Consider the following 18,928-nt stretch of genomic DNA (forward strand, 5'->3'; position numbering starts at 1 on the left):
ATCAATTAATAATTCAATTAATTAGTCCTTAACTCCATGTATAAAGAATGTTGGACAATGTATAGGAGATTTTTGGACGATATAGTTATCCTCTGGACTGCTGGGAGAGATAGACTACCTGAATTTATAGATTATTTAAATTCAACCACTAGTTTTTAAGCTTTACGCATCATGTGTCAGAGTATAGTTTAATATATCTGGATGTTGAATTTTATAAGGGGGAAGGACATTATGAATCTAAAGTATATAGGAAGCCCACGTATTGTAATTCCTTCCTACACTTCACTAGTGCCCACCCTAAACATTGTAAAAAAAGCATTGTCAAGGGACAATTTGTCAGGGGTAGCCGCATGACAAGTTTGGAACAGGATTTTAAAAATGAATGTGATTTACTGGAAAAAATGTTTTGGGAGAGAGGCTACCCCAAAGATTTTGTTGAGCAAATAAAAATGGAAGTGAATGAAGGAAGAAAAGATAGATTTCAACCAATATACAAAGGACGAGAAAATGGAGCTACAACTAATCCCATTATAAGCACAGGACAAATAAGTGCTAATAGCAATAGATCTGAAAGTTATTCTCAGGCATTAGTACTAGAATATAATAGTATAAATAGTGGAATAAGTAAGATATTCCTTAAGGAATGGGAGAAGTTTGTGGCTTTTTCTGATATAGAAAGTATAGCTAACATTCCTAAGAAAATAATTTATAGGAATGCAAGAAACATGGGTAATATTTTGGAGAGTAGGAAGGTGGTTTCTAATAGAAATAACAATAAGAAGGGTACTTATAAGTGTGGGCGCTGTGCCCAATGTAGTTATGTATCCAATGGGGAGGGGTACTATATTCAAAGTAGAAATAAAAAGGTATATAGTCCGGAATATTTTAATTGTAATACACAGGGCATAGTATATCTTGCCTATTGTGAAAAATGTGGTTCTTTTTATGTTGGTAAATCCGAAAGAGCTTTAAAAAAACGAATTTACGAACATATATATGAAATTTCTGTAAAGAAAGAGAGCAATGCTCTATATAAGCACAGTAAAACGTGCAAGGAATACAAATTTAAGTTTTTGATTATAGAACATATACCAATGGATATTAGGGGGGGCCCCTGGGAGACCAGGATTGACTATAGAGAACTATGGTGGCAAGTGGCATTGAATGCTGATAAATATCCAGGGTTAAATGACAACATTACTATATTACCCTTATTAAAATTAAGAGCAGCCAAATTGTAGGAAAATATATACCTACTTTTGCCACCAGAGGTCCCCATTATAACTCCCCATAGATTCAGACTACACATTCATTATGAATTTATAATGTCCTTATAATATCATATTAAAAAACTTTTATTTTAACATATGTTTCCATTTTATACACATGTATTATATTGTTCAGTAATATATTTATTGAGAATATTTATGTGTACATATTTATTAATATATTTATTAAAATATGTTATATTTTAAGTATTTATACATATATATTTTTAATTTTTAATTTTTACAATTTTATTCCATGTGGAACATACATTTGATGAAAGAAGTATGATTGGGGTGTATGGAATACTAATATTTTGAGTGTTGTGAATTTTTGTTTTAAATATTGATTGGATGTAATTAGGGAATTAATTATCACCTTAAGTAGGATTATAAATAGGCACAACAATGGATGCATTGGATTATCTGATGAAGTCAACGTGTAACGAAAACGCAGTGTGTGATTTTACAAAAGAGTTCATATATTTTGGAGTGTTTGGCGTTTTGGATTAATAAAAGGCTGTACAGTAATTCCTGGTGTCGTGGACTGGTCTCTGGGGTGGCGAGTGGTTCTATCCGTTAACTGCTGTTTTTTGAGTGGAGTTTTGAGTTTCTTTGGCAGTTCCTTTATTTGTTTGTTGCTTAAGATACATTACTTATGTATTTATCAGTATGCATGACCATTTCACCTTATAAAAAATATCGTTCACTACTACATAGGCCATTTCAATGCATTTTACTAATATTTAAAAGGTAAATGTCAGGAATTATTTTTATGCACAGATTTACTACAGAAAATGGGAAGGGGAGTGGTGGGTCTCGAACCGGGAATGCCTCCTCTTTGTGCGAAGGCTCTACCACTACGCTATTCCTATTTGGCTTAATTTGCATATAAGTAGTTTATTATCCTCTTTGATGTCTGAACTGCTATTCATTATATCACAACTCCAACATTTGGCATGCACCTTTGGAAATGTTTTTTCAGGGTTTGCTTAGGGTATAAAAATACCCATGCAAACATTTCCAAGTAAAAATCCTGAATCTTCTTGACTTTGCATATTTGGGAGCCATACATATGTCCTCTCACTGTTTCCTTGTAAATTTATTATAACAAGTGAGAAGGTCACTGAAATACCAATCAGTAAAAACAAAATAAAAACTCCCACAAAGCTAGAACTTCCACTGAGTGACCTCCCAAACCTCTTGTATCAGAGGCACATGGGATATATGCAAATGATCCTTATGAACATCAGGTGTTTCAGCTAATTGGCACTTCTAAATGCCTATGACTTGTTTCATCGTTTTAATGGACAATTTCAGGGCAATAAACCAAACCCCACTAGTTGTGGATATGCCTGTTTCGGCCTTATGAACTCATCAGTACAGCACAAGCAGAGTGTTTCACTAAGCATTAGAAACACAAGGCTGTTATACCCAACTGATGTCCATTATCATTAGGGTCACTACAAAAATATCCCAAACAACAAATTAAAATGATGAGTGAGAAGGTCACTGAAAAAACAATCAGTAAAAACAAAATGAAAACTCTAGCAAAGCTAGAACTTCTACTGAGTGACCTCCCAAACCTCTTGTGTCAGAGGCACATGGGATATATGCAAAGATCCTTATGAACATCAGGTGTTTCAGCTAATTGGCAATTCTGAATGCCCATGACTTGTTTCATCATTTTAATGGACAATGGGAGGTCACTCAGTGAAAGTTCTAGCTTTGCTGGAGTTTTCATTTTGTTTTTACTGATTGTGAATTTATTATCCAATCTCTATTCCCAATCTTTTCTAACCTCCTCTGATAGATTCCTATCGTTAATATGCAGTATTGTATATGCCTATTTAAACTTTTTTTAACATCAGCTTATGTTTTAGAATAAACTAAAATGCTACCAAAGCCAGTCTTTTACTTACAATTCCCCTATCCCTTTCTCTTTGCCTATAATCTGATTTCAATCCATGACAGGGAAAGTAGCCTCTAGCCAATGCAAATGTCTTATTATGTAACCCTTCCCTCTGTTGTTATTTACTCCCATTACCTTCATTCCTTTGCCAGTCTTCTCCAACAAATTGCAGCCCCCTCTTGCTATTCTGTGTACCCCTAATTGCAGGCATCCTTATCAACAGAGTCTCCTTTCTCTAGTTTCATGCTTGCTTAGTTCTTAGAATACTTTTTGCTATTTTATGACTATACTATTCTGTATGGCTGCTGTTATTCTCCTTAAGGATGTGCATCCAAAACCACATTCTCTCCTTATTTCTTGAAATTTCCCATTTTTTCAACATGCCTTCTCACTTTGTATTATAGCTTTCTTGTGTTATGTATATGAGCCTTAACTACTTAGCTCTAAAATATCCCTTCAAATCAGGTCATTCCAAACCACCTCATTCTATTTGAAGGATCAACTTACCACATTTGACTCTTGTCCTCATCCCCTCCCAGATAAAATCTTTCACCTTTTTTTATTAATTATTGTCCACAACTTTTCCCGTTGATAAAATGCATCTGACCTGTATATAAAATTAAAGGGATTAAAAACATTTCCACTGCTTCTGTCTTGATATCCACAAACAGGAGCCTCCAGATTCTCAGTTTTTCTGTTATCTTTCATTTAGTCTCTTTCCACATATCACCAGTTGTTGTAACACAATAAATTTTAACTCATACTCCTAAATACTTCATTTTATCATGTCCCCATAAATTTGGGCATTCCTGAACCAATTCCTGTGTGGATACATAATTTACATTTTTAACCTTTAATTTTATATCCTAGAAAGATGTGAAACTGTCTCAGAATGTTCCACAACACTGAGATGCCCTTTCTTGGTTTGATCTGGTACAAAATAATATCACCTTCAAATAAAATAATCTTTTTTTGACTACTTAACCAATTATATCCTTCCTTTTTTTAGCAAGGGCTCTAAATATAATGCAGATAATAAAAGGGAAAGAGGACACTCCTGCCTGGCTCCTTTATTTTGACACAATTTATCAGGGAGGAATGCTCCCACTTTAATTGTTGCCTCAGAGCCCAAATATATCCTCCTAATTAGCCATATTATTATATCAGTTAATGCAAATGCTTCCATTGCTCTACATAGAAAAAAAAAACAGTTTACTCTAACAAATGCTTTCTCTGCATCAGCACCCACCAACAACAGTGGCATTTTTTGCATTCTGCTTCCTTCCAGATCATTATTGTCCTATTAATTTAAATATTTGCCTACCCTCCACAAAACCACACTGATCCATATATAGCAATTTGGCAACACTTTTGCCATTCTTTTAGCTATTAAAAATATAAACACTTTACAATCATTACTTAAAATTGAAATTGTCTTATATGAAGCTTTGTCTGATGGGTCTTTACTATGTTTAGGTATTGCAGCTAGACAGTATTGCAGCTAACACGCCTTTCTTCCAGGATGTTGTACTTCCCCTCCTTTTAAAATACTGTTAAACAAAGCCATCCAGATCTTTATCACTTTCTTTCCTTCCTTCTAGCTTCCAACTTCTACAGGAATACCATCTATTCCTGGTGACTTTCCTGCAGAATGCTTATATGTCACCATTTTAATCTCATCTCTACTATCTTAACTGTTAATTGTTGAGGCTCATATACCACTAACCTTGGAATACTGAACAAGTAAAAAAACAGTCCAACAACGGCAGCCGAGGTCAACTAAAATTTTAATAAAATAACACCGAAATGGTGCTTGAGCAGCATCTAACCTTGGAATATCTAAGTCTTCCATAAACATTTCCATTCCTGCTCTTTCTTGATTTCCACATTGCTCTGCTTTATACATTTTTTTATAAAATTTCTGAAATATCTCTAATACTTCTGTAGGATCACTTATTTTTCTTGCTGTAGATTCCCCCAATTTGGCAATAACCCTTTCTACTTTTTTGTTGCCTTAGCCATGGTGGTAAACATTTTTTTGGTCTGGAATTATTACCAAAAAAGTATTTGCTTAACAGCAATCTTTCTAAACTCATGAATAATATCCATGTACTCCATTATTTTTTCTTTAGCACTCTGCAGTTGCACCTCTTCTTCTGTGAGATTCCTATTATTCTGCAATACTTTATCCTTTGTCAGCCCCTCTAAATATTTTTATACTTAATCATTATCTCTTTATTTCTACCCTATTTTTAAATTTTAGTTATTTTAGTTATAACTTCTGAAGTAATTTATACCTTCACTAATAACTCTCTAATAATTTTTCACTACCTTCTTCTTTTTCTTTCGGCTGTTCCCATTAGGGGGTCGCCACAGCGGATCATCTTTTTCTATTTCTTTCTGTCCTCTGCATCTTGCTGTGTCACACCAACCACCTGCATGGCCTCTCTCACCACATCCATAAACCTTATCTTAGGCCTTCCTCTTTTCCTCTTACCTGGCAGCTTCATCCTCAGCATCCTTTCCCCAATATACCCAGCATCCCTCCTCAGCACATGTCCAAACTAATGCATTTAAATTCCTCTCTTTTGAACAGTTAGGTGGGGAAGCACCAGTGCCTCATTGTACTTCATTTCCCTGCATCTTTATCCCAGTTGTCATTGGCTCATGATCTGAAATAGTTATTGAATGCATACTGAAGCTTTCAATTAAATGCGCAAGTTCCTGTGAAAATATAAGTTCTGTCTAGTCTAACCCAGTTTTTGTACCTTGGGGAATAATATGTAAATTCTCTCTGAATGGCCCTAGGGCCAATAGCCTAGTACCTACCTATGAACCTATGAATTCTTACTACTGAAGTCGCATGTTCCATACCAAATATTTTCATAAATTTATTCAGAAATCTACCCTGTTTTGTTATATTTCCCTTCTAGGACCCCCCCAGATACATTTTCACTGTTACAAATCAAGCTCTAGTCCCCACCTATAAGTAAAATTCCCTGTTAACAGCTAATTATTTCTATCAAAATTTTCTTAAGTTCCATAATAGCAGTTTTAGGTGAAATATAAGTACATGCCAGCATAATCCTCCTCCCTTATCAGTAGCCCCTTACTACCACAAATCTATCATTACTCTGTTTTTTCCTATTCTTTCACTATTGGCGCTTTTACAGCAATTAGTTTAATTACTCCTCTTTTCCTTTATCAGTGATATTCTGTTGAATATCCATCCTGAAATCCTTTCTTTATCAAATTCAAATGCTCACTTCTTTCCAAACGAGTCTACTGTAGCATTACTATCTGCACTCTGCATTTCTTCAGTGATTGTTGTATGTGATAAACATATTAAACTGTTAAATGAGAAGAAAGGCTGCACAAAAGCAAGTTTAAGTTAACATGCTGTAATCCTGGGTTGCTGGGATGGGGTGTAAACATGCAGTGGTTATATTATAATTACAGTTGAGATGTTTTTTTTTAGTTTTGTAAAGATGAATGTCTTGATGAATGCCCTTTTACTGTAAAAAAACAAAAATTTTCTGTAAGCATGTAGGATAGAAAAATAAGACAAAATGATGAAAGCCACGAGAATAGCTAAGTTTTTTTCATATGTAATGATATTAGTTTTTTCCTTTACCAAATGTTCAATGGGTTTTAAGAAGTCTGCAGTTGAAAGCAGCTGTACATTCTGTTCCAATTGAAATTGAATAAGATTCCTTCATGCATATGCAGAATTGTTGGCTGTTTATTCTCACTGCTGACTATGTTTCTATGGCTATGAGTTGTCTGCAGGTGCAAGTAATTAATCTTGAGAGTTCTGGGCATTCTTTGCTGAGAGAAATGAAAAATTTAATGGTACAAGGGCAAGCAGTTCAGGAAAAAAATAAAGGTTTGAAAATACTGGAAATGAATAAGAGATAGCAGCATCTCTGGCAGTCTTAATACTGTAATACATTTAATAGAATAGCATATAATTTAGTTTTATTTAAATACAGCAGGTGCACATTTTTAAGACTGAAAGTTGATGTTTTATGAAAGCATATAATTTGTTGTTCACATCTGGGATAAGAATGGAGATAAGAAAAGAACAGACACTTAGTGTAAGTGGGAACACAGGTTGTAATATGTGTTTTATTATGAGTAACCTCAATTTTAGGATAGATAGGTGCCTGTTAGTGTAACTGTCAATTTGGAACAATTGGTCCTATATTGGAGGTTTAAACTTCATTTTTTGAAGATGTACATAGTTTTGTGTGTTTTTTTAGTTAACAGGTTATAGCAGTATTCTGAAAATGTATTTAGTTTTTAGAAAACTAGAAATGGAGAAATATAGGGGTTGGGGTATGAAAAATGACTAAAGGCAATTAGCTTTAGACAACAGAAGGAAGGATAGAGAGCGGCATACATTTTAGACATATCAGACTGCCATCTGACTAGTGGGAGTAATGGAGCTAAACAGGAAATACAAGTCAGACAGAAGGCAACTAGAGCTGAAGGGAGCCTAAACAATGCTGACTTAAGGAAATGCTGTTTAAGAAAGAATATGGAAGGCCCTGAAATATATTACCAGAAGTAGTTATAATGTGGAGATTATTGGAAAGATCCAAGAATGCATCAGACAGCTGGATGAAGGATAAAGAGGAGATTATTGGAAAGATCCAAGAATGCATCAGACAGCTGGATGAAGGATAAAGAAGTAGTAAGGGAATGGTAGAAGGATAAAAGCACTGTAACATATGGGCAGAGTTGATACACCATCATTCTTTCTTCATCATTATCTTCATACATTCTTAACTTACTCTTCCTTTGAGCCATCAAGCCAAATGAATTGTCGATATTTTGTTTCTCTTTGAAGGCCAATCCAGGCTTTTATAACACTCCGTTTCTTTGCAATGAATGCCTAAAAAATAAATAACATTCAGTACTGAACATTTCAAATATTCTTTTCTACAGTACTATAATTATCAATTTTCATATCTTCTCAGTTTTTTAGAATAAAATATAAATATTCATCTTTTTGTAAGGAGTAATAGCAATTGTATGTTAAGCTGTGTCTGTTATGAGTGCAGCCATAAAATCTACCTGAATGCTTCATCACACCTGTTCAGCTGCCTTTCCAGTACCCAGACTTATTTATTTATTTATTTTACATTTGTTTACCAAAAATATCTGACTGGGCCAAAGACCCATTTTCAGCGGACACCCAAGAAGAAAAACAACAAACAGAGAATTGCAAAAGACAATATCTAACAATAAACAGTACTAATAAAAAAATAAATAATTTAACACAGGAAGCAAAACAATCTATGCAAGTATATGTAAGGTGAAGGTGCAGTGCTTGCATAGACATTAATGGTAAAAGGAAAAAAAAAAACAATACCTGCAAAGAAAATAAGGGAACCTTAGATAACAGGAGAGACATATAAAAGGGAGGCAGACATTAATAGACAGCTGGAGGATGTGAGGGTGAAAAGAAGAAAAGCTGAGTAGAAAGATAAAGATAAAAAGTGTCTGGGTACTACTGAATAATGACATAGTATTTTGGGGATGCACAAGGTTGCATAATAAAACAATGGAAGAAAGGGAAAAACAAGACTTATAAAAACACATAACCTTTCATACTGAGGCAGTAGAGGGTGGAAAAATGAATAAAGGTGTTGATATTAAACAAAAATGAGACGCTTAGATAAGAATACTGGAGAAGGGACAATCTCTTCAGCCTGGCTTAAAGCAGTACCACAACCAGTTGTTGAGTTGTTCCTTTAGTAGTTTAAATTTTGAAGTATTGGTGTTAAGTATTGTATTATATGAGATAAGGAACTCCATGATTTAGATACTTGGTCAGAGAAAAGGGAATCTCCAAAGCTGCTGTTAGATTTGTTTACTTTTAGTGGTATTTTGTTGGAGGATCTTAATGATATAGAGCTGGAATAGGGTTGTACAAGGTGTTTTAGAGCAGGACAGTTATTTGGGTGGTGGAAGATTGGATGAGTGAAAGCTAATTCATTGTAGGTGAGAAGATTAGAAAGTTCTAGCCATTTTAGTTGGTGAAATGAGGTGCAATGATGTCACCTGTATGGGAGATTTGAGGTGAATCTTGCTATTTTGTTATAACAGGACTCTAATTTGTATAATTAATTTTTCTGAGGTTTGTGAGTATAGGAGAAGTATATAGTAGGGTGGAAAGTAGATGAGTTCTGGATATTGCACATCTGGTCTCAGTCTCCAGAGCCATGGACAAGGGTAAGGTGGTCCACACAGCCTATCTAGACCTTGCCAAGGCCTTTGACACCATCACCCACTCTGGAATCATAGATAAACTTACTAAGTTGGGTATTAATCCCTATGTCACCCAATGGGTTGCTAAATGGCTTACTGATAGAACCCACACTGTAAAAGTAGCCGACTCCAAATCCAGCTCCAGACAAGTGACAAGTGGAGTACCTCAGGATTCAGTCCTGGGGCCGCTCTTGTTTGGCATCTACTTCTCTGAAGTACAGGTCAACACTAAGGGACTCTGGCTAACAAAGTTTGCAGATGACTGCAAACTGGGAGCCATTATTGAATCCCCAAATGATGTGGATACTCTACAAAAGGGCCTTACAGAAACAGATGCTTGGTGCCAGAGCCATGGGCTCAAGCTCAATGCCAAGAAATGTATTGTTATCCCCTTTGGGAAAAAACATGTATCCATTAATTACCATATAGGTGGCAGTACACTAAACACAGAAAGTGTGATAAGAGACTTAGGGACACAGGTGGACAGTGGTCTCACCTTCGATAACCACATCGCCACAACAGTCAGGAAATCCTTCTATGTGGCACACCTCATCACGAAGGGCTTTTCATCCAGAAAAAAGGAGGTCATTGTCCCACTGTACTCATCCCTCATTAGACCCATTATAGAATACAACGCCCCATTTGGTATGTACCTCTCAAGACATCTGCAACAACTGGAAAGGCCTCAGAAATACCTCACTAAAAGAATCACAGGCCTAAAGCAGATGCCCCACGCTGACCGCCTTAAAAACTCCAGCTATACTCTGTCGCATATCGCCTACTCAGAGGCGATCTCTGCTTAACATACAAGGCCATGTCAAACCCAGAGCTGTTGGACATGCTACACTTAAAGAAATCCCAATCCCTCAGAGCTACACGCTCCAGGGATCTAAACCTTGTCATCACAATAAACAAAACATGCTGGAGGGATAGGTTCCTGACCCAGAGACTCCCCAGACTCTGGAATAGATTGCCCATACATGTCAAGCAGAGTGCCTCTTTGGACCTCTTCAAGAGGAACCTTGACGATTGGATGGGAGAAAGGAAATTCACCCCGGGGATCACGTCAGTCGCCCTGCTAGACAGGGGTCCAGGAAAGTAAATAATGTGGGAAGAAATAGCCAGGGAATTGTTATGGCTAGGCTTGTAAGGCCCTAGGACTGATAGCCTAGTACCAACCTATGAACCTATGAACCTGGTGGGGTCAGTTAGGAAATGTTTGATCCTACAGAGTGAGCCTAGCTTGAAGTGCTTGTCAAATCTAAGGTTGTTGCTGATGGTCACTCAGAGGAGCTTAATATGTTCTACTAGCTCTATTATAGTTTTATTGGAGGAAAGGATGGTTAATGGTAGGTGGTAGTCATCCACTTTATTGCTAGTAAAGAGCATGAGCTTTGTTTTATTTGGATCAAGAACAAGTTGGGAGTCATAATTTTCAATATCAGTGAAGGCTTTCTGGGTTGTTTGAAGAAGGGAAGATACGGAGGGTGCTGTGCAAATAAGAAAGAAAGTGTTAGCATATTGAACTATTGTTGCATGTTGAGTGGCTGTGCAGAGTTTATTTGTGACAATGGTGAAAAGTAGTAGGCCGAGTATTGAGCCTTGGGGTACACTGATAGAGACAGGTAGAAGGGCAGAGAGTTCATTATTCTATTTGACTGACTGTTGGTGGCCTGATAAACAGCTGAGGAACCAGGAGAGGGTGGACTGGGATAGGTTTAATGAAGTTAGTTTGTTGATAAGTTTCTTGTGGGAGACAGTTTCAAAAGCTTTGGACATGTCAAGAAAGACAGAGGAGACATAGAGGCCATTGTTTCTAAGCTGGTTTGTTTGAATTAGTAAAGCTAACAAAAGCTGTGGTGGTGCTAAACGACCTAAAACCCTGTTGGGATGAAGATAGAAGGCTGTTATCTAGCAGATATTGGAAAAGTTGTATATGGACACATTATTTCAAGAATCTTTGCAAAGGGAGAAAATAGCTATTGGCCTATAGTTATTGAGTTTGGTGGATGTGCCGCCTTTGTGATGTGGGGCGATATGATAGATTTTTCCAAATTTTGTGGATGTATTGTTCAGTAATGGACCAGTTGATTAGGATAGAAATTGGGATAGAGATCACATCTGATGCAATTTTGAGAAAGTCATTGGGAAGTTGGTCTGCAGCGAGGAATGAGGGTTTGAGTTTAGAGAGAAGTTTCTGTATTGTGCTGGTTTGTATAGGTTTAACTGATGAGGACTTAAGTTCATAGGTTCATAGGTAGGTACTAGGCTATCGGTCCTGGGGCCTATTCAAGCCCAGCCAAAAAGGTACCCTGGCTTTTGCCACCCAAGAAAATTATTTTCCTGTGCCACTGTCAAGCAGAGCCACAGAGGTGATCCCCGGGGTGAATTTCCTATTTCCTATCCAATCATCAAGATTTTTCTTGAAGAGTGCTAATGAGGAGCTTTGTTTGATATAGATAGGTAGTTTATTCTAGAGTATGGGAAGTCTCTGGAACAGGAATCTATCCTTCCGGCATGTTCTGTTTATTGTGGTGACAAGGTTTAGGTCCCTAGAGCATGTAGCTCAGAGGGATTGGGATTTCTTTAAGTGGAGCATGTCCAACAGCTCTGGGTTTGACATAGCTTTGTATGTTAGGCAGAGATCACCTCTGAGTAGGCGATATGTGACGGAGTAAAGCTGGAGTTTTTTAAGACTGTCTGCATAGGGCATCTGTTTGAGGCCAGTAATCCTCTTTGTGAGGTATTTCTGTGGCCTTTCCAGTTGTTGTAGATGTCTTGTGAGGTACATACCAAAAGGGGCGTTGTACTCTATAATGGTTCTAATGAGTGATGAGTAGAGGGGGACAATGACCTCTTTTTTTCTGGATGAGAAACCTTTTATGATGAGGTGTGCCACATAGAAGGATTTCCTGACTACTGTGGCGATGTGATTATCAAAGGGGAGACTACTGTCCACCTGTGTCCCAAGGTCTCTTACCACACTTTCGGTGTTAAGTATACTACCGCCTATGTTGTAGTTCATGGGTACAGAGTTTTTACCAAAGGGGATGACAGTGCACTTTTTGGCATTGAGCTTGAGGCCATGGCTTTGACGACAGATAAGAGATAGATCCTGGCATCACTATCCAAACTCCAAAAATGAATTGCCACTTCTCAATTATCGGCAACTGCGTAATCTAGCCAATAAACAAATCAAACATGTCAACGTTTACTATCTGTAGTCTGGGTAGGTAATGATAGAGGGTTGCTTCTGTCATTACTTACAAATGATAAGATAGAGTTGATAAAGTCCATGTTGAACTGTGAGGCAAACTGTCAGCGATGTTAGTAGAGGTTGGAGTCAGGGTAGAATATGGCCAGGTTTAAGAAGACAGTTGATTGTTTGCCATGATTTCTGGGGGTTATTTTGATACTTATATTGAAATGTATTATAGTAAACGTTGTCATGTTTGATTTGTTTATTGGCTATTTTACGCAGTTGCCAATAATTGAGAAGTGGCAATTCATTTTTGGAGTTTGGATAGTGATGTCAGGATCTATCTCTTAGTTTAAGGAGCTTTTTGGTTTCATTTGTGAGCCATGGAATAGGTTTGGATTTGATGCAAATTTTTCTTAGGGGGGCTAGCTTATTTAGGATATCAATAAATTTGTTGAAGAGGTGACCAGTCACATTTTTGCAAAAGTGTTTTAAATACTTCTGGTGAGAATTTTTTTTTGTTCTGCATGTATTTGTAAGCAATAATTTTAGGAGGACCAATTTGTTGTAGAATTAGATTGGTGTTTCTGTGATCACTTAGACTGTCAGGGAGAAAGCCTGATTAGTAGTAGAGGGAAGGTGTATTAGTAAGGATCCAATCCAGAATTAATTATTTTTTACTGTGTTTGTCAATCCTGGTTGCGGTTTTGTAGCATTTGCTAGAAACCAAATAGATTAATAAAATTGGATGGATTGTTGGAGAGGCATGTTGACCAATCTAGGTTAAATTCTCCCATTATTATGGTTTCCTGGCTATGTATGTTGAAGCATACCAGCTTAGAAGGTTTTTAGAGTTCAGGTTGTTTCTGAGGGAATGTAAACTGCTATGATAATGATGTGTTTGTTGGAGTTAATTTGGAGGCATGAGATTAAGATTTTAAAATTTTTAGGCTCTGGGATATTACTTGATAGTTGTTCAAGTTTGAGGTTGTCCTTGTAGATTATGGCTATACTGTTGCTCTTCTTATGAGTTCTGTCCAGCCTATAGATTTTATAGCTATGGGTTATTATCTCAGTATCTTGTATGTGTGGTTTTAGACAGGTTTTGGTTATAGATATATCTGAAGAATATTGGGTAAGGGTAGCATGAGATTCCGAATTTTGATCAAACTGCTTCTTAGATTCATGTTCAATATAAGTAGATCTGAGTTTCTGTGTTGTAGATGAGTGAAGTTTTGGGAGTGTGCAATGTTGAAAGCAAGGGGTGCTTGTTGTGAAGAAAGAGGGCCTGGTTCTGGGTGTATGTCTCCATTTTGTTTTATCTGTGCTAAGTTGACTAGAAATAGGTAAGTTTCATAATGAGTTTAATGTATTTGTGCAATGAGTTTGGTATAATGTTTGATTGTACATATCTGAATGAGTAGAGTTGGGTAATGGAATTGTTGTTGTATATGTATGGTGTAATAATATAGTTGGTTGGTTATTGGGTTATGGAGGAGGGTGGAAAATTGGTTGATGGGTGAGTGCATGATGGTTACTTGTTGAGTTTGATAGCATATGCAAAGGTATACTCTGAGTAAAGTACATAATAAAGAGTGCTGGCAAAATACGTATATAATTCAATGTAGGATATTGTGCTAAAATAAAGAACACCCGCCCAATAGAGCGAACACAATAAACTGTCACGAAAAAATAATACAAGATGCCACCAACTAGGATGCAGCCACACTGGAAACAGAAGAACTTTATTCTGAAATCACTGAGTGCTTTCACCCTGCACCTCAGGGCTTCATCAGAGTAACAAAGTACATCAGCTATCCATTTTTCCATTCTTACAGGACAGATAAGTTAACAAGGTTCAGTATTATCTTGCCATGGCTTTTTGTTAAAAAATTGTTAACAAATAATGTGTGACAGACTCTTTTGATCACCGTGGAATGCTGTGTACATGGAATTCCATGTTCACGGAATTCCACAGTGATCGAAAGAGACTGTCACACTTTGTAACTCTGATGAAGCCCTGAGGTTGCAGGGTGAAAGCGCTCAGTGATTTCAGAATAAAGTTCTTCTGTTTCCAGTGTGGCTGCATCCTTGTTGGTGCCTTTTTTATTATTTTTTCTTGATAGGATATTGTTCTGGCTGGTAAAGGAAGTAGTAAGGGACTGGATGGTTTGGGGTAGGATTTAGTATGGTATGAATAATTATCAGGTAGTGGTAAGGGTGCAATGATAGGATGATTGGAGATAGAGGAGTGTATAATGGTTAATTATAAATTTGGGGATGTTGGGGGTGGGTGGGTGAGATTTTGGGGTAGGGTAGGAAATCAGAGTGAGCCTGAGCAGAGCGAGGGTAAATGGAGCAGGAAGAGCTGGTCAGAGAGGAGTAGGAAAAGCCAGTCAGAGGTGAGCACAAGAAACAATCTGTATAGCTAACTGTTTATCTACAAAGAAGTAATAGAACCAAAAGGATAGCACTTATGCATTCATTTATGATGTACTGAATTTCTACTTTTGGGCTATTAGCAGTGCATGTCTTAGTGCAAGACCTATAGCAAAAAATAATAACAGTAAATAGTTATTAGTGGGCTACAGCAAGAAGATGCCAGTTATTGGAATTACAGCAAGAAGAAGACAATTATTAGGACATGTTCTTAGAGGGGTTCTAGAAAGGACTACAAGGGGAGACAGCTACCTAGCCACCAACCTAGGCAGTGTGATCTCCATTTAGTTATTGTTACTAACACAACCCTAAATGTAATTGCTGGCTAGTTGGTTTACTGTAGAAAGGATTCCGGGCATCAAACAGACGGTAGCAGTCATGGAGATAGTGACACAGGGTAAGTTTTGATTGGCCGAACCCAAAAAAGCTTTAGAGTAACAAATGTATTTCTTGGCAAGTCGGTTTAGTGTAGAAAGGATTCTGAGCATCAAACTGGGAAGGTGGCAGTCACGGAGATAGTGATTCAGAGTAAGATATGTATGTTTTGATTGGCCATACCCAAAAAAGCTTTAAAGTAAAGGAGAAGTGCAACACATCAAGGACAGCTAAGGGAAAGATTTTAAAAAAAGATGATGAATCAGTGGTCACATGAATGTTTGAATGGAACTGAACCTAGATGATGAATCAATGGTCACATGAATGTTTGAATGGAACTGAACCTAAATATGCACATTTGCCCTGAAAAGTTAAGGGCTTTTTCATTATATTCATCACTTACTACAACACTGACATATAAAAAAAAAATATTCTGATTACCAAACAAAAAAAATGTCACTGGTGATGGTAATAGTCACAAAAATCGTAGAATACATGCTTGCATAGGTGTTATGATGTGAGGGTTGGGCCAAGGAAACTGATACCTATAAAGCATCAAAACAAACAGTAGAAGAATGTCAGATCTGTGAACCACAAGATCAGAATGTAAAGTGTTATTGGAATTCTACTTTTGTTTTGAAAGCAGTACACATTGATTGTTGTAGCATTTTTTTCTTCAAGATTTTTTCTTAAAACTTCAAAGCTTTTATTCCCATCTAAAAATCATATCATACATTGTAATGTGCATTTGACATGCTTCACTTTTCTCCAGTAGTGCCTTCCTTTCTCCCACGCAAAAAAATAAAATATTATAGATTTTAACAGTAGTTCACAGCCCACTACTGGAGATTAGATGCAGTTTTAGAAACCTCTGATTTAAAACTTTTCGATCAATCCACCTTTACTTTGTGTTCTTTTTTTCTTTACACAATAGAAAATCTTTGTATACATCATTTCAAGATAAAACAAACTATAGTCAGCCAGACCAATAATCCCTTATTGATTCTTCTATCCCCCCATACACTTGTGCTAATCCCCAGATAGTCTACTTAAATGTAACTTTTTATTCCTATCTCACTTAAGCCAATTCTTTTTGTGTCTTTGTACTATGCTCATGTCTTCATTTTCAATCATATTTTATATTATATATATATATATATCACTCACCAAAGTTCCTCCTACTACTCATTCCATCTGTTCCATTTTTCCTAAACAAATTGCCTTTACTTTGCCTTTCTTATTTATCTCATCATTTCTGATTTCTTCAATAATTTGTTTAACCTCTATAATATCTGTTTTTTTTCCTGTAGATTTTCATTTCCTATTTATTGCTTTTTTGCTGCTAACAAAGTCAAGTTAACTTCTTCTTTCGGCTTTTATTACTTTCACATCTTTTGGTTGGTTCATTTTTGTCCATCCCATGAGAATCATCTCCTTAGTGAGTATCCACTCCTCCCCTGCCATTTTCTTAATTAAACTCTGGAGATCATTTTTAAATTCCACAAGTCCCCCAGATTTCTAAAAGGCATGTTCCCAAGATCTTCCTGTCTGATTCTCATATTTCCAGCAAAACCTATTCATTACAGGGAATGTGTTATTCAACTTGTCTGGTGTATAAAAGTACCAGTGCAAACACTTATGTGCAAAAATTCTAAATCTCATTGATTTTGTTGCATACCTGGGCATGAAACACAAATGTATCCATTCCTCCTTCATCCACTGTTCACCTACCCTCAAACTCTAATATATCCTGAGCTTATATTTTTATTCCTGCATCAAATAAACTAAAGCTCAATAAACCCTTGATAAAATATCTTTCCTTATCAGCATTTCACATCTTACCTCATTATCTGTTTTACTCTCTGTGGCATGTTCCTGATATTTTTTCTTTATCCCACAAACTTCTCTTTCACTATCTGTATTAGTCCCATGTATGTCATTCTGTCCTGCTCTCTGAAATTACATTTATCTTTCACCTTATTCCACTCTTTCACTTCTCCCTCTTCCAGCAAAGCCTTTCAAAATGTTGTCTCCTTTCCTTTTTTGTCCAAGTACATTTATGGAGGTCTTCTCCTTTCTCTGTCTCATTTCTCCCCAGCATATCCTACCAGAAATAGCCATTCCTTCCAGTCACTGATTCTTTATCCTCCTATTTCATTCTTGTACTTTCTTCCCTCTTTTAATCCCTTATCCAGCCTTTGTCTCATTTGTGGTGCAGAAGACAAGACTCCAGTGCAGACTGACAGTTTTATTTGGCTGACTCGGTATTTTCATTATACTCCTAACCAGACTTGAAGGTTTACGCCATAATGTGCAGTGCTTTCAAAGCGGATCTTTATATGGACTATACATGCATATTCATGCTGTCCATGAAGTGCTGTATGGCCCAGGTCCTATTTTTACATCTTTGGCATCTGATCTCTAACAGAAGGCTGTCTTGTAGGTGAGATGGCTGAACTGGCACTGTCCACTAATTCCCATTGGTATTGTTTTCTTTTATTGTGGACCTGTTGAAACCTCTTTATTGAAGATCAATAGCTTGGACAGGCTTCAATGAGAATGTTTAGAAATTATTCCCGAGGTTTGGCAGTCTAACTGCTAATTGCATTAGTTAGGAGGGTATGGTTGTGGGTTTATTTTTTTTGTTGGAAGCCCATTTCAGTGTACCAGTCTTTGCTAAACAGGCTTTAGCAGGATAGTTTTCATTTAATGAACTACATCTTTCCCACCATCCCCATCTGACCCCTCTTCTAGCACAAGATGCTACTTGAACTTGGATTGCTGGGCCTGCTATCAGAACACCAGCCCTCTGTATCACAGACAAAACCAGCCATTTGCAAAAGCAGTTTAGTTTTCAATTTAACACAATTGAATATCTGTCCTCTTTTCACATTTACTTTATTTTTGATAGGTCTTGCAAGCTTACTGCCTTCATGTGAAGTTGAACCCACCCATGAAAAGCAAGTCCTTCAATACAGAGTATCTGTCAAGTCACGCATGCACTCAAGTCACTTGGCAACATTTACCATCATGATTCTGTCATAGTACATGTTGGAGTGAATGACTTAAGACGTACCTCTCTGGACTGCATGAAAAGAGACATGATAGAAATCTCAGATTGTGTCCCAGGCAGGTATGTCCCTAGCCCTAAACAGCATTCTACCTTCACCTAGGATGATGACACAGTTCAGACAAAAAAATGATTGATTTCAACAACTGGCTTAGCTTCTGCTGACACTTCAAGGGGATCCAGTATCTGTCAGCCTGGGAAGACATGGTTGACAGACCATGATGCTTTGCCAGAGATGGCCTTCGCCTGTATCCTCAAGCCTTTGTAATACTAGCAAAGATGCTTGCCTCCCCCATAATGCCTTGTTTTAGGCTTTGTTAAAACAACAAAACTTCCAGCATAAAAAAAATTCACTAGAGACAAACCCAAGCTCATGCTGCTTAATGCTAGTA

General features: G+C 36.9%; 1 protein-coding gene across 1 annotated transcript in view; it reads right to left on the reverse strand.

The window, feature by feature from the left end:
• The window catches only part of LOC122808177 (oxidized low-density lipoprotein receptor 1-like), a 261,451-nt gene that overhangs the window by 82,018 nt on the left and 160,505 nt on the right, over positions 1-18,928 (reverse strand). Inside the window, exon 5 of the mRNA XM_044079147.1 lies at positions 7,974-8,074. Within this exon, the coding sequence (XP_043935082.1) occupies positions 7,974-8,074 (101 nt within the window). The remainder of the gene's footprint in view (positions 1-7,973; positions 8,075-18,928) is intronic.

The sequence above is a fragment of the Protopterus annectens genome, chromosome 1.part1, assembly GCF_019279795.1.
Source record: "Protopterus annectens isolate FY-2018-M chromosome 1.part1, PAN1.0, whole genome shotgun sequence".
Lineage (NCBI taxonomy): Eukaryota > Metazoa > Chordata > Ceratodontiformes > Protopteridae > Protopterus > Protopterus annectens.